This window comes from Mesoplodon densirostris, chromosome 4 (genome assembly GCF_025265405.1).
Source record: "Mesoplodon densirostris isolate mMesDen1 chromosome 4, mMesDen1 primary haplotype, whole genome shotgun sequence".
In the NCBI taxonomy this organism is placed as follows: domain Eukaryota; kingdom Metazoa; phylum Chordata; class Mammalia; order Artiodactyla; family Ziphiidae; genus Mesoplodon; species Mesoplodon densirostris.
Genome location: NC_082664.1, coordinates 1,566,290 through 1,590,257, shown reverse-complemented (window position 1 = coordinate 1,590,257; position 23,968 = coordinate 1,566,290). Strand labels below are relative to the sequence as shown.

At 59.3% G+C, this 23,968-nt stretch overlaps 1 protein-coding gene across 5 annotated transcripts in view; it reads right to left on the bottom strand.

Moving 5' to 3' along the window:
* Positions 1 to 1,898: 1,898 nt before the first annotated feature.
* The window catches only part of BRF1 (BRF1 RNA polymerase III transcription initiation factor subunit), a 71,490-nt gene continuing 49,420 nt past the window's right edge, over positions 1,899 to 23,968 (bottom strand). For 3 of the 5 annotated variants that reach the window (XM_060095530.1, XM_060095533.1, XM_060095534.1), the window contains 13 exons: positions 18,105 to 18,254; positions 16,944 to 17,037; positions 15,617 to 15,743; positions 15,196 to 15,235; positions 14,815 to 14,907; positions 10,633 to 10,902; positions 9,026 to 9,087; positions 8,384 to 8,465; positions 8,225 to 8,280; positions 7,620 to 7,876; positions 4,424 to 4,475; positions 3,790 to 3,964; positions 1,899 to 3,332 (listed from right to left, as the gene is read on the bottom strand). In XM_060095530.1, coding sequence (XP_059951513.1) covers positions 3,295 to 3,332; positions 3,790 to 3,964; positions 4,424 to 4,475; positions 7,620 to 7,876; positions 8,225 to 8,280; positions 8,384 to 8,465; positions 9,026 to 9,087; positions 10,633 to 10,902; positions 14,815 to 14,907; positions 15,196 to 15,235; positions 15,617 to 15,743; positions 16,944 to 17,037; positions 18,105 to 18,254 — 1,496 coding nt within the window. In that variant the 3' untranslated portion in view covers positions 1,899 to 3,294. The remainder of the gene's footprint in view (positions 3,333 to 3,789; positions 3,965 to 4,423; positions 4,476 to 7,619; positions 7,877 to 8,224; positions 8,281 to 8,383; positions 8,466 to 9,025; positions 9,088 to 10,632; positions 10,903 to 14,814; positions 14,908 to 15,195; positions 15,236 to 15,616; positions 15,744 to 16,943; positions 17,038 to 18,104; positions 18,255 to 23,968) is intronic. The other 2 variants (XM_060095531.1, XM_060095532.1) reach the window with 2 other exon arrangements.

The window sequence follows — 23,968 nt, the reverse complement described above, 5'->3', positions numbered from 1 at the left end:
CCTGCATATGTCAAGAGTGGGTACAGGGACTTCTCTGGTGGTCCAGTGGTGAAGAATCTGCCTTCCAATGCAGGGAACGTGGGTATGATCCCTGGTCAGGGAACTAAGATCCCACATGCCGCAGGGCAACTAAGCCCGTGCGCCACAACTTCTGAGCTCGCAGGCATCAACTTGAGAGACTGCATGCCACAAACTACAGAGCCCACGTGCCCTGGAGCCTGCACATCACAACTAGAGAAAGAAAACCCACTGCCAAAACTAGAGAGAAGCTCAGCGCTGCAACGAAGAGCTTGCACACCACCAACAAAAGATCCCACACGCCGCAACAAAAGATCCGCAAGCCGCAACTAAGACCCGACGCGGCCAAAAATAAATATTTTTTAAAAATAAAATCTTAAAAAAACCCAAACAACAAAAAAGAGTGGGTCCAGCCGGGCCCCGCACCGAGCCCACTTCCACAGAGAGACGGTGGCTGTCAAGACAGGGAGGCCACCTCCCAGGTGGGTGACCGTGGGTGGTGTCAAAGCTCCTGCTTCTCTCTGGCCTCGCCTGAGAGACGGGGATGGGACTGGGGCCCACCCGTCGGGAGCCACTGGGAGTCCAGGGGTCAGCACCAACGGCCGTGCGCATTCGGACCGTGGCAAGCCATCTGTCTTCAGCTCCCAGGGAAGGCCCCGAGCCCCAGGGGAAGCAAGGCCCTCCCATATGGCACCGCAGCAGGGCCTCAGGCAGCAGTGGGGAAGCAGGGGCCTGGAGAGAAACTGGAGGCCTCAAAATGGCCCCTGCCAGATGCACCCCTGTGAGACCCCCACCCCCCATCCAGGCCTGATCGCTGCCACAATAAGAACTGCAGTGACCCTGACCATCAGACATCAGAGGCTCCCGAGAGCCCAGCTCTGCTCACTGAGAAGCATGGGGGGCCACCAGGGCCCCTCTCCTGGCCTGGTGCCCAGGCCTCCCCAGGCCCTTGCAGTGCCCACTGCTGCCATGCACCCAGCAGGGCTTCAGACACGGGGGCGGGGGGAGAGCCATCAGGCTGGTGTCCTGTTCCGGTAGCCGCAGGACCTCTCCACAGCCTGGTGATCCTGAAAGGGGCTGAGACCTGAAGGGTGCTGGGGAGGGAGCGGCAGCCTGAGCCCCTCCCTGTTGGGGGCCACTCCCCAAGCCTGCACCTGGGAGAAGGCTCTGGGCCAGCGGCTGGAAGGCCCCGGCTTTCGGCAAATGCCAGGCAGTGCGAGTTCCGGGGCCCTGTCTCCTGGCCTCCCCTCCCTCGATCCTGGCGTCAGACAAACAGGTCGTTCTTCAGGGTGGGAGGATGGCATGCAGATGTGGGATGGAGGGGCACACAGGCCTGCACGTCCCCCTTGGGCCAGCACGTGGCAGTGGTGGCCCGCCCGCAGGGCGTGGGCCGCAGCCCAGAGGCACCCCCAGCCACCCTGGGGCTTGACTCCTCCAACCAGATGCCACCCCCCCGTCACCACCACCTGCCCCCAGACCGCCCCTTCCAGCAGCCCCCTGCCTCCCAGCCTCCCGTCCCTGGCGGGGAGGAGGCAGATCTGGGGAACCAGCCTCACGTCACCCCTGGGCCTCGGCGCTCCCCTCCGCTCCGGCCTTGGAGTCCTCTCCTTTGCACTCGAACATCCGCTCGCGGACCTGAGCCTCACCTTACCGGGCTGGGCAGCACCGGCCCCTCCCACCCGGCCTCCCATGCCTCCACCGGGACCCGCTCCTTGCCCAGCCTCCCAGGGGAACCATCCAGCCACAGCTCTGTCTTGAGAGCCAGCCCCGCACAGGCACAGCCAGCGCGAACGAGGACGCCACCCCTGCCCCTCCCCCTCCCCCGGCCTCCAGCCCACCTCCGCCGGGAGGTTCCCGGAGCATCCCCCTCCCCAGTCACCTCTGGTTCGGCCCACCATGTGCCCCCTGCGCAGTGCAATGAGCCCCCAGCCCATGAGGCTCCTCTAAGAGCCGCTGCAGCCAAGCAAGCTCTCCTAGCCCCAAGAGGGGCCCAGGGCCAGGATGGCCCACAGCTGGGAACAATGGCATGGGGACTTCCTGTGAGGGTGGACATGTCACTGATGGTTCCCCATCAGTCAAGGCCAGGAGCATGGAGCTTGGAGGGCAGGTACCCCTGCCTCAGCCTCACTCCTCCAGGGAGCCAGACAGGGAATTGTAGACGACAGACTCAGTGGGTTTCTGCTTACGGAACGATCTTTCTGTTTCACCAAGCCAACCCTCCACTCCAGCCTTCCAGGAGCCCTGGAGTCCAGGCTGGCTGCATGGTACAGGCCGAGGGGCACAGCCAATGGCCTCAAAATACCCACCCCTGCAAACTCTGGTGCCCTCCGGGAGGGTGCACTCTAGGAGGGGTCTGCCCACTCCAGGGGTGGGGGGGCTGGGCCCTGGTAGGGCAGAAGCATCTGCCCTCCCCCAGAGGACACCTCCGGGGCAGCTGTGCCCAAGCCCAGACCGAGAGTGGTCCCTGGGCCTTCCAATGAGAAGGCCCGGCCCGGGAGGTTCTGGGTGGCAGGAACCATCCAGAGCAGGGCTGCTAAGCTCGAGGCCCCTCTGCCGGCCATGCCTCTGTGGACAGTGAGCCTGATCGCAGCTCAGACAGGAAGCACCTCTAGCTCTCTCACCCAGGCCTGCCGCGCAGGCTACCCGGGGTGGCTGTGCACATGTCTGTTGAGTGATGCCGGCTGGCCAAGCAGCCTCTGGGCTCTTGGGTGCAGATCTGTGGGGTCCCCAGGGCCCAGGCAGTGGCAGGGAGGCGTGAGGGCCTAGCTGGGGACTTCGGCTGGAGATACACAATCAATTCTGGACCAGCGGGACACAAAGTGCTTCTCAGACATGGCAAGAAGGTGAGGGGCGCAGGGAACCCAGCTCCACACAGGCAGAGGAGGGTCCTGGAGCCCGCCCAGCCCTCCATGCACTTGGACAAGTGGCTGGGGCTCCCTGTGTCTTAGTTTCCTTCCGTGCGACATGACATTGCCGCCTGCAAGGGTTCTTGGGCTGTGAGACCCACCTCTGACCAGATACAGACAGCTGGTCCGGCCCCCCTTGCTGGGCAGAAACACTCCTTACACGTTGCTCAAAACATGGTCGCAACAAACAGCAAGTGCCACAGAGGCCATGTGTGGCTGTGGAAGAGGGCGGCGGGGCAGGCGGGCCGGCACCCATCTTGTCACCAAGTCTCGGTGCTCACGCCTGTGGGCTGGCCCCAGAGGCCCATCTGACCCCTCAGGAGATGCTGGGGGTCCACCAGTAGGACACTGCCAGCGGCAAGGTCACGCCTCAGTAGCCATCGTCATCGTCACCGTCACAGCCGTAATCTGCAAAGCACAAAAGAGTCACGGACACTGAGGGGCGCTGCGTGGTCAAGCAGCTGAGGCACCACACGCTGCACCCGCCACCGCCCACCTCGTGAGCGGCGCCCCAGGCCACGGCTGCCCCAGTGAGGTTCCAGCCCCAGCCCTGCAGGCCACGGCTGCACGGGCCCCACCACCGACAGGGACTGCCACGTCGGTCCCTTCATCTCTGCAGGTCCCGGGGGAAGCGCCTGTGTGAGCAGTGCGGGGAGTGGGAACCTTTCTCCTGCTGGACGAGCAGCCCAGAGCCCAAAGTCTGCACAGCAAGCAGGTCCCGGCCAGCTCCTTCGAGCAGCCCGGGCCTCAAAACTAGTACGGCCAATCGTAGATGCCAGTTCAAATTCCCTCCCAAGGTGCAGTCAGGGGTTTGTGCCTCCTTCTCCGGAAGCCCCGCCCTGCCCCGCCCGCAGAGGCCGCTCACCGTTGCCGCCCATCATCTGCAGGGCGCTGACACAGGGTTCCCCATCCTCCTCATCGGGGTCCTCCTCGTCCGCATCCTCCTCTGGATGGTACGACACAGGCCCACTCTCCACCACGACCGCTGTGGGCCTGATGGGCTCGGATTCCCGGGAGGGGGGACTCGGGAGCAAGGCCTGCTGGCGAGGGGGTGAGCTGCGGATAGAGCATGGCTCCCAGGCCACCGCAGGGGAGTGCTCTCTGGGGCAGGGGGGGATGCTCCCCTCTCTTCACGAGTGGTCAGCGAGGACACCCGATCCCCCGAGCCTGCCCCTGCAGCTGCACTGGGACCCCTCAGGGGCCCTGCCTCTCCCTTTTGCTTCCTAGGTCAGACCAGAACCCTAACAGTAAGGGAAGACCCTTGAACCCCAAGACAAGAGAAGAGGGAAGGCCGCTGACCGCGCTGGACCCTGGGACCTGGGCCTGGCTTCCCACACGGAGGACTGCGACGGCAGTGGGCCGGCACACACTGGTGGGCTCAGGCTCTCAGGCCCCGGGCGGCCCCTGGGCCTCAGGCCTCCCTCGGGCTGGGCTCACGGTGCCGGGCGTCTGCTGATTCCCGAGGATCCCTGTCCCCCGGCTGTGTCCACACAACGCACCTCTCCCACGGCCACCTTCTTAGCTGGCTGCGTCGACAGCATCGGCCTCAACCTGGAAGAGAGCACGGCACCGTGGCCTCAGCCCAGGCGGCACCATCAGCCACGCGGGCACGGGCTCCGCTGGAAGGCCTGTTCTCATGGCAGCATCTGGCCAGATGTAAAGGATGGCGGTGCACCACCCTGTGCCTCGTCCACCCAGTGGCTGCGCCTGGGCCCTGAGCGCTATCCTGTCACCTCCTCCACCCAGGCCTGGCAGCCCACCCTGCCCCGCCCCAGCCCCGGCACTGCCCTTCCCCCGACCCCACCAGCTGGGCAGGTGGCTGGGGGAGTGGGCCGCCCTCTGGGCCTCTTCATGTCTACCCGACAGACATGGCGCAGGCAAGATTCCTCCCCCGGGGCCTGGGTGAGCACTGCATCCATAGGCAGGGCAGGGCCAGGGTGCTGGGGATGGGGGCGCGGGGAGCCAGAAGCAGCCGGAAATCTGGATTTCGGCATGAAACCTTCTTTTTAAATGTTGGCAGCAAATTCAAATTTCATTGAAGTCACTCTGCAGGGCGACAGAAGGTCCCTCTGGACAGAACCCCCATGTATTCGTCAATACTCGATGAAGGATACAAACTAGAATCACACTGCCCTGCCGCCCAGGCACTCCAGGCCCCCCAGGCCAGCTATTTTCTGAAGCAGTCCTGGGCCATCTGCTCCCTGCCACCCCCCATACTTCCAGAAGAACGTGTGGAGGCTGCGGGCAGCAGCTGCTGTGGGAGACCCCTGTTCAGTCCTCCCACTGGTCCATCCTGAGTTTTTCCTGTGGTTGGAAGAGGAGGAGGGGGAGAGGCACGTTCTAAGACCCAAGCCCGCCCCTCCCCTCCCCTCCCAGCCTGAGAGCTTTGGTTGCCCCCTCCACCCCATCAGGCCCACAGCACTGGGCACCCACTTCTGCTAACAGCACCCCCCACAATGGGCTTGTTCCTCCTCCCTCGGACCCTCCAAACAAAAAACTCAAGGCGCTTTCTACCCAAAACCCACCGCAAGGGGCCGGGGGCGCACCCCAAGCCTCCCCGGATGCCGCTGACCTGCCCAAGGGCGATGGCGGGACCCCCAAGGGAGATGAGGCAGGTCCTCCTCCCAGCCCTGGCCACGGGAGCCATCCAGACCCAGGGACTCCCCCACCAGACCTGTGCAGGGTGGCCAGGGCAGGGGCAGCGCCCACACGGCAGCCGCTTCCCTCCAGGGCACAGCTTGAAGGAAGATGTGCAGGGGCAGGGAGGGGGCGCAGGTGATCGAGCTGCACCCACGGCGGCCCCAGCCCCGCACAGCCCGCTACCCTGGACCCTCCTGGCTATCTGGCCCAGCCCTGCTGTGACGTGCCAATGAACGCTGGGCACACGGGGAATGGACCCCGTAACAGCCTCTGACAGTGGACACCTGATGGCGGGGGTCTGGCCCGTCAGGCCAGGTCTGGGCAGCCCGTCCCGTGAGGGCCTCGGAAGCAGTGGCTCCGGGGTCTCACAGGAAGCCCTCGCTCTATACAGTCTGGGGCTGCAGCCTGGAGGGGACAAGGCGGCGGCTCACGGAAGGCTGTGCCCAAGCTCAGAGGAAGCCCCTCCCACACGGATGGCTCTCTGGATCCCCACCTGTCACCTGGGGAGACGTGAGCTTGAAGCCACAGCCGCAACAACCCAAGGCCCAGGAGAGAAGTCCAGAGTCCCCAGAACCCAGGAGGCGGGAGCCGGTGGCGCGCTCCCTGCCGACTGAGGGCCAGCCCCGCTGGGAGAGCGTGCCGTCAGCGGATGGGGTGAGAGCGGCTCCCGACGTGAGGGCCGCAGGAGGTGGGTCTGGGTCTCGGGCCCTCCTCTCAAAGCGCACCCGGCAGCCGTCCACGCACCGTCCTGCGGGCAGCCGGGTGACTGGCTGGGCCTCTCAGGGGGGCTCTGCGAGCACTTGGGGACACGCTCCTCCCTTCAGCCCACGGCCCCAGCCAGCCGGTGGCCTGGAGGACCCGTGGCTGCCCCACCACTTTTGTAAATGCACTGCGGGCGCCAGCCACCAAAATGCTCACAGCCGGACGGCGAACACCATGCCCACGAGGGAACAGCCGGACCGTGTGACAGGGCTCGGCCACAGCACCTTCCACTGACAAACACAGGCTCAACCTGAGCTCTGGGAAAGCAGCCCCCCTCACCCCCGTGCATGGTGATGGGAGCAGGGGATGCCGAGCTCGGGGGTGAGGCGCCCCCTCGCCAAAGGGCAGGCTGAACAGGACAAGGCTGCCTGCCACTACCCGGAGCACATGCAGCGACCACGCCGTGTCCAGGCAGGGGTGCTTCCCAGGCTCCAGGAGAGCGGGGGGCGGGCCTCCCACAGTGCCTGCTCTTGTGCCGGTCATCAGAAGGGAGCACGGGGACACCCAACAGGACCAGGACCAGCTGTCTGGACACTGACAGGCTGTACTGGGCGCTTGGGGACTTGGGGGCGTGGGGACTCGAGAAACAAGGGAACAGGGTCACCAAATTACAGAAGAAGTGTCGCAAAAACTGCGAAAAATGATTACTCCCACTTTAGAGAACAGAACTGCAAATCAGAACATCCTTACTTCTCAGATGAGTCAGGACTAGAAAACGGTAGCAACAGAGGAGAGGGGCTGGGGTGGTGGGAGTGCAGCCCCACAGGGCCCTCCCCTCCGGAATCCCCCCGCCAGCACAGCCGGGGGCCAGGCTGCGGGCACACCGACCAGCCTCGGCTGCGGCAGGGGCTCTCGGCCTGGGGCGGGGGGCACTGCAGAGCTGCCTGGACCTGGCTCCACAGGGGGGTGCGTGGCCCCACCAGCCGCCAGCAGGAGGGCCCTGTGGTCAAGCTCCTATTTTCCCCACCCTACCCCACCTGCCCCATCAGTGGTTTGCTCTCCCCCCGCGGAGAGGGCAGGGGGATGGGGGACGGGCAGGCAGCGCGCAGAGCACGGCGGGGGGCCCTCCCGGGAGAACGGACCCCTGGGGTGGAGAACAGGCCCGGCCCACAGGTCTCTTCAAACAGAGCAGACCCCAATGCGGCAGGAACCTTTCCAGGGCTGAAGCCCTGCTCAGCTCCTGGCCAGGGCAGCGGGGGCCACGCTGGACACCGACACTGGTTCCCAGCACACATGTGGGGAACGCCCTGCAGCCCTGCGCCTGCCCGACACCCAGCCCGCCTGGCACGGTACCTTTTCCCCACGCTGGCCACGGGATCAGCCCTGCTCCTGCTGGCTGGCGTTTTCCGCCGAGACAGCTTCCTGGCGCCAGCCCTCTCCGGAGGCCGGGCGTCCTCCCTGTGTGGGCTGCCGGCGCCCTTGCTGTCGAGGTCCCGGAGCACGCTGTAGTTGATCTTGCTGGAGATCTTCTTCTGCTCCAGCATCTTCTCGATGGCCTCCCCGGCCGTGCTAGCCTGGATCGGCTCCCGTCGCTTGCAAGACTTCTTGGGCTCAACGGAAACACAACATTACGCTTCCTGTAGGTCTTGGTCCTGTGAACCTGCCAGGTGCCACTCAGGACGCGGGAGCGGGGCTCAAATCATCAGGGTCGGCTGGGGAGTCTTACTCTCCCTGGAGAGTGGGGCACCCGGGCAGCCCAGCGCTGGAGGGGCCACTGGGCAGCTGCACTCTGCCCACAGCCCGCCGTGCAGAGCCCCGGCCGGGCTGGGCCCCAGGCGGGCTTTCCCAGGTCTCAGGGCCGGGGCGGGGCTGGCCGGGCATCTGCCAGTGGGAGGCCAGCACAGCGCAGGGTGGGCGGCGGGAGCCCTCAGGTCCCTGAGGAAGAGGCCACGCCCTACCTTGTGCTCCTTGTAGATGCCGAGCTCCCTCTCCTTCGCGATTCTCGCTTCTTTCTCTGAAAGGTCAAGGAGCGGGGTCAGCACGGCTGGCACCCCAGGGCACCTGGGCAGGAGGGGGTCCACGGGGCCCGCGTCCCAGGGCGCCTGGCGGGCACTCACCCCTCTGCTCCCGCAGGTACTCGGCGTTCTCCCGCATCCACAGCTCGGCCTTCACGCGGGCTTCGGCCTCGTTCAGGATGTACTGTGGCAGAGCATGGTGCCACGGTCAGAGGGCACGCCCGGAGCCCGGCTCTGCCAACGTGCTCCCCTCACACACACCGGCCAGGAAAGAGGCCTCCGACCCAGGAGGGAACGTGGGTGGAGACCCGGCTGACGCCTCGGCGTCCTCCACCCCTTCCAGGCCGGCCTGAGGGCCACATCTATGAACCAACCCCGCAGCAAACGCCCCCCGACTCTTGGCAGTTTGCGGTCCCCCAGGGCACGGGAGCCAGGCCACCCAGAGGGCAGGGACATGGATCCCGGAGAAGGAACTGAGGTGAGGGCTCAAGACGCCAACTTAAGAACACGCAGGTGGCCTCAGGCACAAGGTGATTGGTGACAAATAGGGGAAAGGCTTCCCGCCTGCCAGAGAACAAGCATTGCTGGGCAAACTGCTAAGAGCCCGTCTGAACGACGGCAGGCCCAGGGGGATATGGAGCTGTGCCCCCAGCCCACGGGAGCTTCCCAATGGGGCACAGCCTGGCACCCCACGGACCCCAACCAGCACCCCCGGGAAGGCCACTGACAGCTCATGGCGCTTACTCTGTCGATCTCGAGGTCATCGATGCCACTGAGGTCGAGCTCACCGTCCCCGGAAGCATCTTCTAGAGGGAAGCACAGCCTGGCATTCAGGGTCAACGTCCAGTTAAACGAGCACATACATCACCTGGGCCGTCTCAGGACTCGGGGATGTGGCCAGGGGCTTCTAGCACCCGCTTCCTCCCAGCCGCCAGCCAGTCCCAGCCCCCATTCCTGCGAGTGCAGGGCACAGGGGGCGAGGCTTACATCCCAGTGCCTCGTGGAGGAAGCACGATGCTAACTTGGAAGACCTCTCAGTCCTCACGCTCTCCTGTACAGAACGCTTTTCAGATCAACAAGCCCATGAGAGGGGGCCTCGGGGAGCCTTCCGTGACCATGCTCAGGACACCCCCAAAACCTGTCGGCCACCACCATCCCGCCCCAGCTGGTCAACAGCACAACCTGCACGGCCCAGAAACCGGGGCTGGCCCTCCTGTGGGCTGCCCCTCGTCATCCGACGGTTCTCTGCCCCGTCCTGTTGGTTCCAGCCCGACAGGGACCGGGAATGCTCTCCTGCCAGCAGTCTGTCAGGGATGCTCTCCGGTCACGCTGCCGCTCCGCGGCTGAGGCTGGGCGCTCGGACACACCCCCATGCCCCTCTGTGGTCAGCCTCGCTCCCCTTGCTCTCTCAGCTCCAGCCAGCTTGGCCTCTTTCTGTCCAGGTCACAGTGCCCCCCAGCTGCCTCAGGGCCTTTGCACATGCCCTCTGCTCAGCGCACTGTGGGACCTGTCCCGGGTTCCACTCATACGGCAGCCCCTTTGGGGTACAACCCACATGTACCTAACTGATGCGCTGGGTCTGTGTCACATCCCTCTCCCCTCTAGACCACCACCACCAGGGTAGGCGCATGACCGCCCATCGCCACGCCCAGCCACAGGGCACAGGAGGAACACCTGAGCAGCGTCCCTCTCACAGAGGCTCCACACAGACACCAAGCCTTTGGTGCCCAGAGGAGAGGAGGCAGGGCCCACCTCACGGTGACACTGCGACAAGACCAAACCCGCTGCCCTCCTGGAGCTGCCTGCGCACCAGGCCCCCCCGGGGGAGGAACAGCTGGGGCCCTGCGCAGGCGCCCCGGCACCGCAGGCACTGGAGCTGAGAAAGTGACATCCGTCCGACCAGTAGAGACGCCGCCTTTGGCCGACACTTTCCCACCAGGTTAGATGCAGAGGTGAGGGCAGGGGATGCCAGTCTGTCCCCATGGCCCCTCTGTAGCATGGGGCCTCTGCACTGACGCCTCCCGAGTTGCACAGGGGCAGGAAGGAGCCTCCAGCCACAGCCCGACCAAACTGAGGGCTCTGGTCAGCGGAGGAGGGTCCCGGAGATGCTGACGAGCCCCGTGGCATTCAGGCGTCAGCACAGCTGGGGTCACCGATTGCTCACACAGCCTGCAGCAGAGCTGGCAGTGCCCCTCCCAAGCCCACCCTTCTAGGGGGCCCCTCAGAAGCAGCACCTCCAACTCCCACAGGCAGCGGGGGACGACCCAGGCCTGGAAGCCCCGCCTCACCCGCCCGGAGGAGCCCCCCACCGTCTCTCCACGCCCCTGCCCCCCCAGCCCCGGGGCACTCACTGGGGTCCCGGCTCTGGGAGGAGATGCACTCTCGGATGGAGTCCGAGATGCCCAAACTGGCCGCAGTGGGCAGAGGGCCGAGCAGGGACTCCAGGGCGGGGGGCCTGCCACCCCCCTCAGGGCCTTCCACTGCCTCCGAGCTGCCAGGAACGCCTCCGCCAAGGAGCTCCTGGTAGAAGTCCCTGTTCAGGTGGCTGGCGGCGGCCTCCAGCTCTTCATCCTCGGCGTCCTCCTCACCAAACAGGCTGGACGTGGAGTCCTCGGCGGAGCCTAGGGACACAATTTCACGCACCACCTGTTAACCAGGCAGGAAGCCACAGAGCCCGCTTGGTGAAGAGGAGCATTTCCACCCAGCTGCAAAAGGCACTTATTCCAAAAGATGTGCCTTGTCCCAAGGGCGCCCAACACCCACACACCCATGAACGGGCCTCAGCCCACACCTCACACGCGATGCAAAGATTAACTCAAAATGGATCAGATGTGAACCTAACAGCTAAAACTGTCAACATTTCAGAGAAACAATGGGAAGATAGGTGACTGTGAATTAAACAAAAACTTCTTATACATGACGCTGAAAGCAGAATCAATAAAGCACTGATAAGTCGGATTTCATCAAAACTGAGAACTCTAGGGCTTCCCTGGTGGCGCAGTGGTTGAGAATCTGCCTGCCAATGCAGGGGACACGGGTTCGTGCCCTGGTCTGGGAAGATCCCACATGCTGCGGAGCAACGAAGCCCATGGGCCACAACTACTGAGCCCGCGCACCTAGAGCCCATGCTCAGCAGCAAGAGAAGCCCACACACCGCAACGAAGAGTAGCCCCCGCTCGCTGCAATGCGAGAAAGCCCGCGTGCAGCAACGAAGACGCAACGCAGCCGAAAATAAATAAACAAACAAACAAACAAACAAAGACAGTTACACGAATGTTCACAGCAGGTTACATGCAACAGTCCAAGACTGGAAATAATCCCAGGGTCCTTCCACCCAGGACTGGGTGCACTTGGGGACCACGAGAGGCTGATCTAGCGACGGACAGCTCAGAACAACTACACCGAGTGAAAAAGCCAGGGTAGAAACAGGGTACATACTACACGATCCCACGTACGTACACAACACGACTAATTTCCAGCGACAGAAGGCAGCTGCACAGCGGGGTGGGCACTCGCCGGGCCCTGGGCCTGGGACGCACACCCCCGACCGCACGCACGGCTCCCTCACGCCCTCTCAGCCCCTTGCTTGGAAGCCCACGCCGTTACCGTGTGTGTCACCAGACATCCCGCAGGAGGACCAGCAGAGGGAGGACATCGGTCAGTCCGCTCTGTCCGCCGTGGGGTCCCAGGGCCCAGCGCCCTGCACGCACACGACACGTCCTCCAGAGGGAAGGACTCGTGCCTGCGTCCGTGGCCCGCGTCCTCCTCCAGCCCAGCCTCCGTCCTCGCCGCAGAGGAGGGGACGCGGGAGCTGCGGCTTCCTCGCCGGGGCTGGAGGCTCAGGGGCCGTTCACGAGGACGCAATGGATCCGAGAAGCGACCCGCGGCCAAGGCGGGCTGGGCCCGGCCCTTCCTTCTTGAGACAACGGACGCAACATGGAGATGGTCCAGATAACCAAACGGCAGGGGCACGGAGGAGGACACGTCCCCAATGGTCTCCCCAGAAGGGAAGCGTGTGAAAAGCTGGAACTGGAGCAGGAGACGAGCGGCCCCTCCACAGCGCCTGGTAAGCGCGACAGCGGCCACTGGCAGCCGGGCGCGGGCAGGAGGGCGAGCCCGTGTCCTCGCCACGGCTGGGAGGTGCGAACAGGTGCTGCCCGAGAAAGAGGACTGAAGAAACCGCGTGAAGGACAACACTGGGACAAAACCCAGACCTTCCCAAGGTCCAGAGAACACCAAGCAAGGCAGCACATAAGCAAACATAAAAGAGCTCGCTTCCACTGTTGAAAGAGAAAAAGCTCTCAGGCTGGATCAGAAAGCAGAGCCCAATTCTCTGCTGCCTAGAAGAGGAGGACACGGACGGAACAGGTGGGGCAAGCAGAGCAGAGACCACCCCAGGCGTGCCCCCAGGCCACGGAGGGCGCCAGGCACCGAACACAGGCCAGCCTCAGCTAGAACACGGGGGCCACCTCTGTCTGCAAGAGGACCTCAAAACTGATGAGACGCCCCGACAGACACAGAGCCCAGCTCAGCTGGACGGGAGCAGAGGGGGCGTCCTCCCAAGCACCACCGGCGTCTCCAACCAGCGGACCTGTGGCCACAAGAGTTGATGGCGCAAGGGAGGGACAGCAGCAGCAGCACACCCGGTCACGGCGCAGTAAACGTGACGTTAACAACGACTCTTAACTCCCTCACGTGACTCTTCGCACCAGAGACAAACGTACTCCGCGACTGGGAGTGGCGCGAAGCGTCTGCTGCCAGGACAGTGGGCCGCAGCTCCGACGACGCTCGGGCCCTGCCCTGCCCGCGTGCGTCAGAGGGAACCAGCCGGGCAGCAACCTCAGTTTAGAGCAAGGAGAGAAGCTGTGAGGAGGACAGAGCAGAGGGACGCGGGAATCACCAGCGGCGTCCAGGAAGGCAGCGGGGCTCATGAGTCAGTGCAAGAGCTGGCTGAACGGAAAATCAACAACCTAGCCAGGTTAAAAAAACCCAAAAAAACAACAACAAAAACACAGAAACAAACTATGCAGAATAAGAAAAGATAAAAATGAAAACAACCAGAGAAACAATAAAGTCAAAAGTATCGTAAGATACAAGTTTGTTCCAATCTGTGCCTGGATGGGACGCCGTGGCAGCCTGAGAACAGAGAGGTTCACCGTCTGGCCAGGCAAGGCCTTCCCAGACCACGGGACACTGTGGAAATGACGGACCACATTCACTGACCCAAGAAAACCCTGTGTTCTCTCCGCAGACCCTGCAGACATCAGAAACACTCCCCAACGGCTGAGATAGGACGGCTCAGTGCAAACGGCGGTGGGTGTTCCCTTTACAGGACAACGTGGTATTTCAGCCCAAAGCGTGTAGTGTGTGTCCCGGGCAGCACGGAGGCCTTGCAGGGAAGCCAGATAACGTGCCCGTTGTCGCAGGCAAGACTCAGCAGGGTCTTGAAGGGTCAAGCAATGGACTAGGCAAGAGCAAGGAAGAAGGGGCCTAGACATCGGGAAGGGCAGTGAAGCACCACTATGTGTAGACGGCCTAACCCACCGAGTACTCGAATAGTCCAGCGATGAGCTGAGAAGGACTGAAAGCAGTGACAGAAGCCCTAACGTACAAGAGCACAAAAGCAGCACCTGGAAACCAGTGTCTTGCACAGACACAGCAGCTGAAGACGCCATTTATGGCAGCAACAGAGAAGGCAGTGCAGCTGGGGCCCAAAGCACCCGAGGCAAGGCCTCAGACTCAGAAGAAAAGCCCCGGGAGGGAGACAGCACGCTCTCGCTCTCGGGGGGAGGACGGCGCCAACCTGCCGCAGGTGATGGACAGAGTGGAGAGCCGGGCTGTGTGGGAAAGTGAACAAGGGCGGCTGCAGCCCCAGGGGAGAGGCGGTGAGCGGGTGCTCGCCTTCCAGACTGGAGGACTGATGGGACCGATGCTTACTCAGCACCCGTCCCTGTCCTGTGAGCCAGAGAGGGGGTGGGAAGGCACTGGCTGCGGACCCGCAGAGCGTGAGCGGAGGGGGCGCCCCGAACCGGCCGGCATGTCCCCGGAGTACGGTGAGGGAGGCAACGTGGGAGAAATGAAAACCACACATACACAAAGAGATCTGTCCGAGGGGGCTCACGGCAGCTTCGCGAGGCCCCAAGCCAGAAACGGGGGTGCGCAAGAGCCGCGATGGGACACAGGGAGAGGCGGCAGTGGGGAGGGCTGTGTGGGCCGCGGCCACGGGCGCAGGGCGAGCTCTTTCCCACAGGCAGCGTCTGCCAATGAGTGAGTACCCTGAGGGCAACGGGGACAGGAGACTGGTCTGGAAGACTCAGCCGCCCTGGAGCTGCTGGGGACAGGGTGGCTCGGGGTGTCCTGGGAGCAGCTGACGCCCAGCTCGGCGCGTGGAGGCCTGGGGCGGGCGTGGAGCCAAGAGACAGGACGCACGGCCACGGTGGGGGCGGCAGGAGAGGCAGCAAAGCTCGGCGGCGGGGCAAGTGCCAGACACGGGTGAACTGAGCCAGCGGGTGAGGAGACGTGGCTGGACTCACCATCTTTTGTCAGGCTGGCAAGGGGCCCCTTTGCCTTTGGCCGGCTGTTTTCTAGTTCAATCTCAATTGCGTCCTGGTAGCTGGAAATTTCACCTGAAGCAATACATTTAACAGCAAAAAGTAAGCACCGGGGACTTCCCTGATGGTCCAGTGGCTAAGACTCTGCGCTCCCAGTGCAGGGGGCCCGGGTTCAATCCCTGGTCAGGGAACTAGATCCCACATGCATGCCGCAACTAAGGAGCCTGTCTACCACAACAAAGACCCAGTGGAACCAAACAAACAAACAAACAAATAAATAAAGTGTTTTTTTTAAAAAAAGCAAGCACACAATCTGTTCCTATAAGGACCTGAAGCACCCATACATTAAGATGGGCTGGTTACCTTCCACTTCCTCCAGCTGTTTTGACAGGACTTGTTCCAGCTGAAAAGGAAGAGGACGAATGCATTTAGTGAAAGGAGCAAGAGCGGTGCCTGCCAGTACCCGGAGGCCTCTCGACCCCAAAGCAGGTCCCCAGCCTGACGAGAGGGACTCGGGCTTCAGGCCCTCAGAGACATGAGCACCAGGGCCCTCAGGGAGGCGGCTTGCCCCGGAAACTGTATGGGATGCACTGAGGGGGATCTGGGGAGATCCCAACAGCAGATGAGATGGCTCGGGGCCCAGGAGGGACTGCGCTCAGCGTGGCGCACCCTGGCCCCCACCCAGGCTCAGCACCTCGGCCCCCCTTCGGTCTTCATAGCTAAGCCACTGCTGTGAAGGAACAGGAGGAAAGGGGCGGGGCTGCCAGGCCCGCGGGCAGCCCACCTGCTTCATCCGCAGCTTCCTCTGCCCGGCTGTGTAGGACGGGGGGTCGCACTCCTCCTCCAGGTCGACCTTCATGAACTCGTCCACGGTCAGCTGACTGGTGGGGGTATCTTCAAACTCCGTGAGCCTGAAACAGACGCTTGAAAGGGAACCTGGTGCCCGAGAACAGCGCTCAAACCAGCACCCAGGGCTTCCCTGCTGGCAAAGGGGTTGGGAATCCACCTGCCAATGCAGGGGACACGGGTTCGAGCCCCGGTCCGGGAAGATCCCACGTGCCGCGGAGCCACTAAGCCCGCGAGCCACAACTACTGAGCCCGCGTGCCACAACTACTGAAGCCCACACGCCTAGAGCCCACGCTCCACAACAAGACAAGCCACCGCGATGAGAAGCCCGCGCACCACAACCAAGAGCAGCCCCCGTTTGCAGCAACTAGAGAAAGTGCACGTGCAGCAAAGATCCAATGCAGCCAAAAAATAAATAAAACAAATTAAAAAAAACCCAGCACCCCGTTTACAAAACAGTCCCTCAGGGGTGTTGGTTCCCAGGCCCAGCACCCTGCCGCACACAGCTGTGAGCACAGGCCCGGGGGCTGTCCGGCAGCCTCTCAGCCCCTACTCTATCCTGCCGATAGCTTGGGCCCCTGGGAGAAAAAGGCACAGCACCCTCATTGCTCCCACAGGTAGAATCATGAAGGCCCCAGAAGGCAGGAGGCCGAGCCACCGGTCCCAGGCAGGCAGGGCTCCTGCACTGCAGTGTGCCCGGCCATACTTAATTCTTGTCCATTTCCTACATTTTATACAGTCTTCAAAATGTTCAACAGAAAAAATTTTAAAGAGAAGCAGAGTTCAAATAAGCAAAATAAATTTCCCTCTGCCTTTGAAAACTGCCACAGGATATGATCTCAGTTGAAAGACAACCATCAAGAGATCCAGACTCAGGGTAAATACCCTGCACTGACGGCTGTGCCAGCAACCCTGGGCTGGTGACTCTCTAGTCACAGTCTACGTGGAGCTACCGCTGGAGCTGCCGTAATGACCCTGTGAACACGGTACCCAAAGCAGGGGCTCACCCGACCACTCCATTACAGGGACACAGTGGCCCTGTGCTTGAGCCTGGCTTCCCCCAGGGAGACCGGTCACTCAGGCTGCACCAGCCAGGACACAGGCGAGGCCACTCTCAGCACCTGTTTCCTGACCTGTGAGTCAGGGTGACTTTACAAACCACCGTCCACCTCAACACAGGGTGGAAGAAGCCACCATTTGGACGGACCAAGACGCTGTACAGGGAAGCCTGGCCAAGACCCCGGCGGCGACAAGAGCGACCCACCTCTTGCGCAGCGTGGATTCGCACACCTTGACCACGCTGATGACCTCTTTGACGGTTCTCCGGAAATCGTGCATCCTGGCTGCAACTAGAAGTGCTGGGAAGGAACACAGTGGGGAATTCAGAAACAGGATGCTCCTGCCAAAAACAGCACCGATCCTGTGCGCAGAGGGCTGATGACCCCATAGTGCGACCAGCTGGAAAGACAGCGCCAGAGGGTGCTCTGGGAGCCCCTGGGGCGACACCGTCCTCCTCACCTTACTGTGGGCGGTGCTGCACGGTCTGCACGATTGTCAGAACACCGAAATCCACCAACCGCTTTGCAGGCAATTATACAATAATTTTTAAAAACGTAAGAAGTACTGCGTCACACATTCCTTTTTTAAACACAAGAAAAATTAAAATACACTTTTTGAGAACTTTGTGTAACCTCTCAAAGCAAACGAATGAACTTTGAGGTGACCTGTATGGGAAACACTGGCTGGTGATGGACAAGCCAGGAATCCCGCGGGGAGAGAGGGAGGGGGCCCAGGTTTGCTGTGCTGGTGACCACAACTGGCTGGATCCTAGGAGAGGGCCAGATTCTGGACTGCAAGCTCGGGAGTCAGGCTTGGAGATGGAGAATGCATCTCAGGAAGCACTGATCCTGCTGGTTGCTGAGCGCTCTGCAAAGGAGTGGACTCGGCCTTGTGGGGCAAGGTAAGAGGCTAAGAGGAAGAGTGACGGCCCTCCTGGGGAGGGGCTCCAGGCCCAGGGAGCGTCAGGAACAGAGCGGGAGGGCCGCCTGTGGGCTGCTGCCACCTGGAGGGGAGACGAGACGACTGTCCTTCGGGGGACGGGGAGCTAGCCCAAAGGCCCGGGGTGCCCTGTGCAGCAATGACTCAGCACGGCTGCACCTCAGCATTCTAGCCTCAGGTCAAGGCCAGGAAGCTTGGCAGTCCCCTTGGCCTCTGAGGGTCCTGCCTGTTCCCCGAGACAGAGGGGAGGCCAACAGGGAGCAGGTAGAAGTCCCTGAGGGCTGGGTTAGGGCTGGGCAAGGGAGGCCAGCAGGCAGCCCTGGAGACAACCCACTACCTACCTGCTCGTCCTGCTGAAGGGTCGGGACAGAAAGCACCCGCACACTGGCAGCGGGACCCAGCCAGCGTGACTCCAAGACCGCCTTACCTGCCCCACAGAGGCCCGAAGGGCGCCGGCCCGTGTGCATCCAGTCCCTCTTCATCCTCTGCAGGAGCCTCAGGGCCGTCATGGACACCTCGTGGTTCTTGTCACCGAACTCCAGCAGGTGGGCGAAGCGCGGGATGTACAGGCAGGGGTCTGCGGAAGACACGCACCTCAGCCAGCCGTACGCGCCCTGGAACAGGAGTGTGCGGTGCCAGGAGGCCCTGCGGTGCGTGTGCTCCACATCTGGCAGCGCACGGAAACCCACCTGGTGCGGCAAGTGCTCCCCCGCCCCACCCCACCTCGGGCCACCCTCACCTGTCCTTCCACCGCACAGGCTCCCCAGGGCCCCTTTCCTCCGACACGAGCCCCCCTCCTGGACACGCAACCTCCTGGACACGCAGCCTCCTAGAGCAGCTGTAGACACTGCGGCCGGGCAGCTGCTGCACCCAGAGTGGAGCCGGTGGGCAGGACGCGCGTGCCCTGCCACGTGACGTGGGGGCCCCAAGCCTGCGTACGCATCGCACACGCTCCTGCAGACGCATACGCAAAACCCCGCCGCTTCATCTGGCATTTCGTGGACTGCTGTGAGTCAGCCAATTTTTTACGTACTTATTTTCTGTGCTTACTCGCGTGTAATGCCAGCTTACATCGTCTGCCCTCCTGTCTACGGGCATGTGCACCTCTTCAGATGAACACCTCTCTCACTAAGGGAGCGTCAGCCCGGCTCAGGAGGGACCGGAGCTGCCTGCACACACACTCTGTCCCTCCTTACCAGCACTCCCTCGCGCAGCTTTGGGCTAGAAGCTTCACAGAGCGGGCAAACACCACCAAGTAATTTACTCAATTCAGCTAAGCGTCTGGATTGCCATAGGCAACTGAAGGACCCCTACAGAGCTCTATGACAGAGAAGAGCGGGGCGAGACCTCCTTTGGACAAGATCATCCAGGAAGGCTGTGCTCAGGGGGCCGTGGCGGAGGCCCGAGGAGGGGGTTCCAGGAGGGGACGGGCTGGCCCGGAAGCAGGTGAGTACAGGCAGACCGAGGAGGATGAAGGGCAGACCGGGAAGACCCTGGGAGGCCCAGGAGGGAAGGGAACTGGTCAGCTCATCTCTGACACCCCCAACAGCAGCGCAAGCAGGGGTGTCAGAGATCCCAGCTGTTTGCCAACACCCAGCACCGACCTTCTGGGCCCCAGCCTGCCCACCTCTCCTGGCCTCCCTACATCTACAGGGCATTCACGACTGGGCTCTGGTCCCTGGAAGCCCCAGAGATCCTACGAGCACCTCTTCCACCCCTGCCGGCCTTGGCTCACATAAAGGACCCAGGGAAGGTTTCTGAGGCCACAGAGATTGGCAGCCGCCCCTGAAGCAGCCTGGGTCGCCCGGGACCACATGGTTTCAGGCGGACACTCCCCTGCACCGACCGAGGAGGCTGTGGTGGCATAGGGAGCAGTGCCTCTTGGTTGCCTTATGCCAGCCGGACCCTAACAGCCACCCAGCTCAGCCCAGCCAACACAGTGTGGAAATTAATAAGGGCAACCTCACGTAAAACGGAGGCGGGAAGCCCTGAAGGGGGCGCTCCCACACCAGGCCCTCCTTCCCAGCTTGCTTTGCGCTTCTGGGCAGGAAGAAGCTGGTGCTGCCCCAGGAAGAGGAAGGAAGCTTTTCTCCCGGCCCAGCAACAGCCCAGCCAATGAGAAACTGCCGCACCCTCAACTCTCACTTTCCTCCAATGGAGACTGGAAAACCTTCAAAGCAGCCCCGCCCAACTTCCTCCCCGCACCCCACCCCCCATAAAGGAAGGCTCCTCTCCATTGTTGCAGGACTTGCCTGTGGTTTGCTATAGCTTGCGGGTCCCGAACTGCAACTCCCCTGCCTCTCCCGAGTAAACTCATGTTGCTGGTAACGTAACTGGCTGTTTTAGGTTGACAACAGGCAGCTACTACCACTTAACCCCCTTTCAGAGACGACAAGGTGGCCAAACTGGGGCAGAGTCAGCTGAGCCTAGGCAGTCTGGAGCTACACCTACTTCCACTGTGGGTGTTTTGTTTTGGGTTGGTTTGGGGCTTTGGGGGGTTATTCGGTTGCTTAAAAAGATATTATTGGGAGAAAACATTTTAAAAATATAATTTCTGGGCTTCCCTGGTGGCGCAGTGGTTGAGAGTCTGCCTGCTAATGCAGGGGACACGGGTTCGAGCCCTGGGCTGGGAGGATCCCACATGCCGCGGAGCGACTAGGCCCGTGAGCCACAACTGCTGAGCCTGCGCGTCTGGAGCCTGTGCTCCGCAGCAGGAGAGGCCGCGATAGTAAGAGGCCCGCGCATTGCGATGAAGAGTGGCCCCCGCTTGCCACAACTAGAGAAAGCCCTCGCACAGAAACGAAGACCCAACACAGTAAAAATAAATTTAAATAAATAAATAAATAAATAAAAATAAAAATATAATTGCTAAGGTTTCTAATTATTTACAGTAAAACAAAACCCATCAGAACGGAATTAAATTAAAAGCACGTTAAAAGATCTCATCCTGATTTGGGTGGAACTTTGACGCCGATTAGTTCTTGAAATAGAAAACTGTAGTACTGGTAAAAATTTCAAGGCAAACATGCCAGCAGTCTGGGATAGGTGTGGAATGGACTGGGGCATTTAAAGTAGGGAGAAGAAAAAAAAAAAAAACTAGGAGAAAATAACAAACCACAAGTATAGATCGCACAATGTAAGTTAAATTCCCTAATCAGCTTGCACAAAAGCGCTAAAACTAGGATATAGTGTTTACAAGAGACACTTAAAAATAATGCAAAAAGGTGAAGATCAAAAGGCTATGCTGGGACCCATGAAGCAGGTCACCAGGAGAAAAAGGGCAGCTGTGAAGGGAGCAGCAACACAGGACTCACAGCAAGGGATCACTGAAAGGGACACAGACGAATGTTTCTTATGATGGAAAGGACAAGATGATCTTAAAGACAGGACAGGCACAAATAATCTGTAGACATACGGGGAAAGAGAAAGCATTAAATAAAGCAAAAAGTGTTGGAAACAGAAATTTCCACACTTGATATGAAATTTTAACATAACCACAATGATACGAGATTTTTAACACAATTCCCTCAAATTTGACAGACTGGCTTGGGGGAAAAAAAAAAAGACCAAATGGGGAACTGGATGCCATCACCATAGGCTCAATTTAACAAATATGTTTTAAAGTCAGTACCTTACAAAAAGTAATCATTCTTTTCCAAAGTCTGTGGAAAAAGTCTGTGGAACAGTTATGAAAATTGACCGTGTATTAAAGAACAAAGAAACCCTCCCTACATCCCAGAGAACAGAAATATCACAGGATGTGCCCTTTGACCTCAAGGGCAAGAAAACTAAAAATTAGCAAGACAAGGGTACACAGCCCCCTCACCTCCAGACAAACTATTAGAAAATTAAAGAACAATTTTCTAGGTAACTTAATAGACTTAAGTGCTTAGGTAAGGACAAAATAATGAACTAAGTAGTTAAATAAAAAACTAACGAAGTGAAATATTTAAAATAGGCAAAAAAGAAGACTTAAATAGACATTTCTCCAAAGACGATATACAGATGGGCAACCAGCACATGAGAAACTGCTCAACATCACTATTACAGAAATGAAAATCAAAACTCCAACAAGGTACCACCTCATAACAGTCAGAATGGCCATCAACAACAACAAAAATTTACAAATAATAAATGCTGGAGAGGGTATAGAGAAAAGGGAACCCTCCTACCCTGTTGGTGGGAATGTAAATTGGTACAGCCACTATGGAGAACAGTATGGAGGGTCCTTAAAAAACTAAAAATAGAGTTACCATATGACCCAGCAATCACAATCCTGTGCATATATCAGGAAAAGATACATGCACATTGATGTTCACAGCAGCACTATTCACAGTAGCCAAGATGTCCATTGAGAGAGGAGTGGATGAAGATGTGGTACACATACACAATGGGATATTACTCAGCCATAAAAAAGAAGGAGGGACTTCCCTGGTGGCACAGTAGTTAAGAATCCACCTGCCAATGCAGGGGACATGGGTTCGATCTCTGGTCTGGGAAGATCCCACATGCCACTGAGCAACTAAGCCCGTGCGCCACAACTACTGAGTCTGCGCTCTAGAGCCCGCGAGCCACAACTACTGAGCCCGCGTGATGCAACTACTGAAGCTCACGCGCCTAGAGCCCGTGCTCCGCAACAAGAGAAGCCACCGCAATGAGAAGCCCCTGCTCCCGCAGCTAAAGAAAGCCCACGCGCAGCAATGAAGACCCAACGCAGCCAAAATTTTTTTTAAAAAGAAGGAAATAATGCCACTTGCAGCAACATGGATGGACGTAGAGATTATCATACTAAATGAAGTAAACCAGAGAAAGACAAATACCATGTGATATTGCTTATATGTGGAATATTTTAAAAAAAAGATACAAACCAACTTATTTACAAAACAGAAAGAGACTCACAGCCATAGAAAACTTACGGTTTTCCCAAAGGGGAAGGGGCGGGGGATGGATAAATTAGGAGGTGGGGATTAACACATATACACCATTATATATAAAATAGATAACCAGTAAGGACCTACTGTAAAACACAGGGAACTACACTCAATATTTTGTAATAGCCTATAAGGGAAAAGAATCTGAAGAAGTATACATATATATGTATATACATATGTATCTATGTATAACTGAATCACAGTGCTGTACACCTGAAACTAACACGATATTGTAAATAACTATACTTAAAAAAAAGCTAATTAAAAAAAGATTATACGAGTGTTGCAAAGAGGGCTAAACAAGGGGAAATGGAAATATTACTTCTAAAGCCAAATGAAACATTAAAAAAAGGTTAAAAACCTCCATCTTAAGAAAAAAAATTAATACAGGAAAAAAGGAGTAATAAAGAAAAGTAAATACATAAATAAATTACTTTCACCAGGAAAAGAATTTTAGAAGATAAAACCAAAAACACTATGGTGCTGGTACAAAGACAGATATACAGACCAACGGAACAGAATAGAGAGCTCAGAAACAAACTCACACATGCACGGTCACATGACCTCTGATAAGGGTGCCAAGACTACACAATGGGGACAGGGTAACGTCTTCAACAAATGGTGCTGGGAAAACTGGACACCCACATACAAGAGAAAAAAGATGGACCCTTATCTCACACATCATATACAAAAATCAACTCCAAATGAATTAAAGACCTAATCCGTACGACATGAAACTGTAAAACTCCTACAAGAAAACGTAGAAGAGCATGACATTGGAATGTGCAATGACTTCTTGAATATGACACCAAAAGCACAGGCAACAAAAGCAAAAACAGACAAATGGGACTATACCAAACTTAAAACCCTCTCTGCAGCAAAGGAAACAGTCAACAGAGTGAAAAATGCCACCTACAAAATGGAAGTATTTGCAAATCATGCATCCGGTAAGGGATAAATCTCCAGGATATGTAGAGACTGCCTAAATCTCAGCAATGACAAAACCAACCCTATTCCAAAAGAGGCAAAGGAGTCCAAGAGACTTCTCTCCAGAGACAGGTGACCAACAAGCACCTGACGCGGTGCTCCACGTCACTGACCGTGAGGGACTCAAACCCACCGTGAGACAGCACCTCACCTGTTAGTTAGGACGGCCGCCCAGGGGGCTGTCTCTCCGGGAGTTCATCCCGTCCCTTCCGCCCCTGACAGTCCCGCGGACTCCGGACAGCACAGGGGCGCAGGCTGCAGGGTGGGCCTCGAAGAGGGGCAGCCCCTACGTCGGGGTCCCGCGCAGAGCTCGGACCACGCCAAGATCACCAAAGCCGCCGCCGGCCGCCCCGCCGCGGGCCGGCGCCTACAC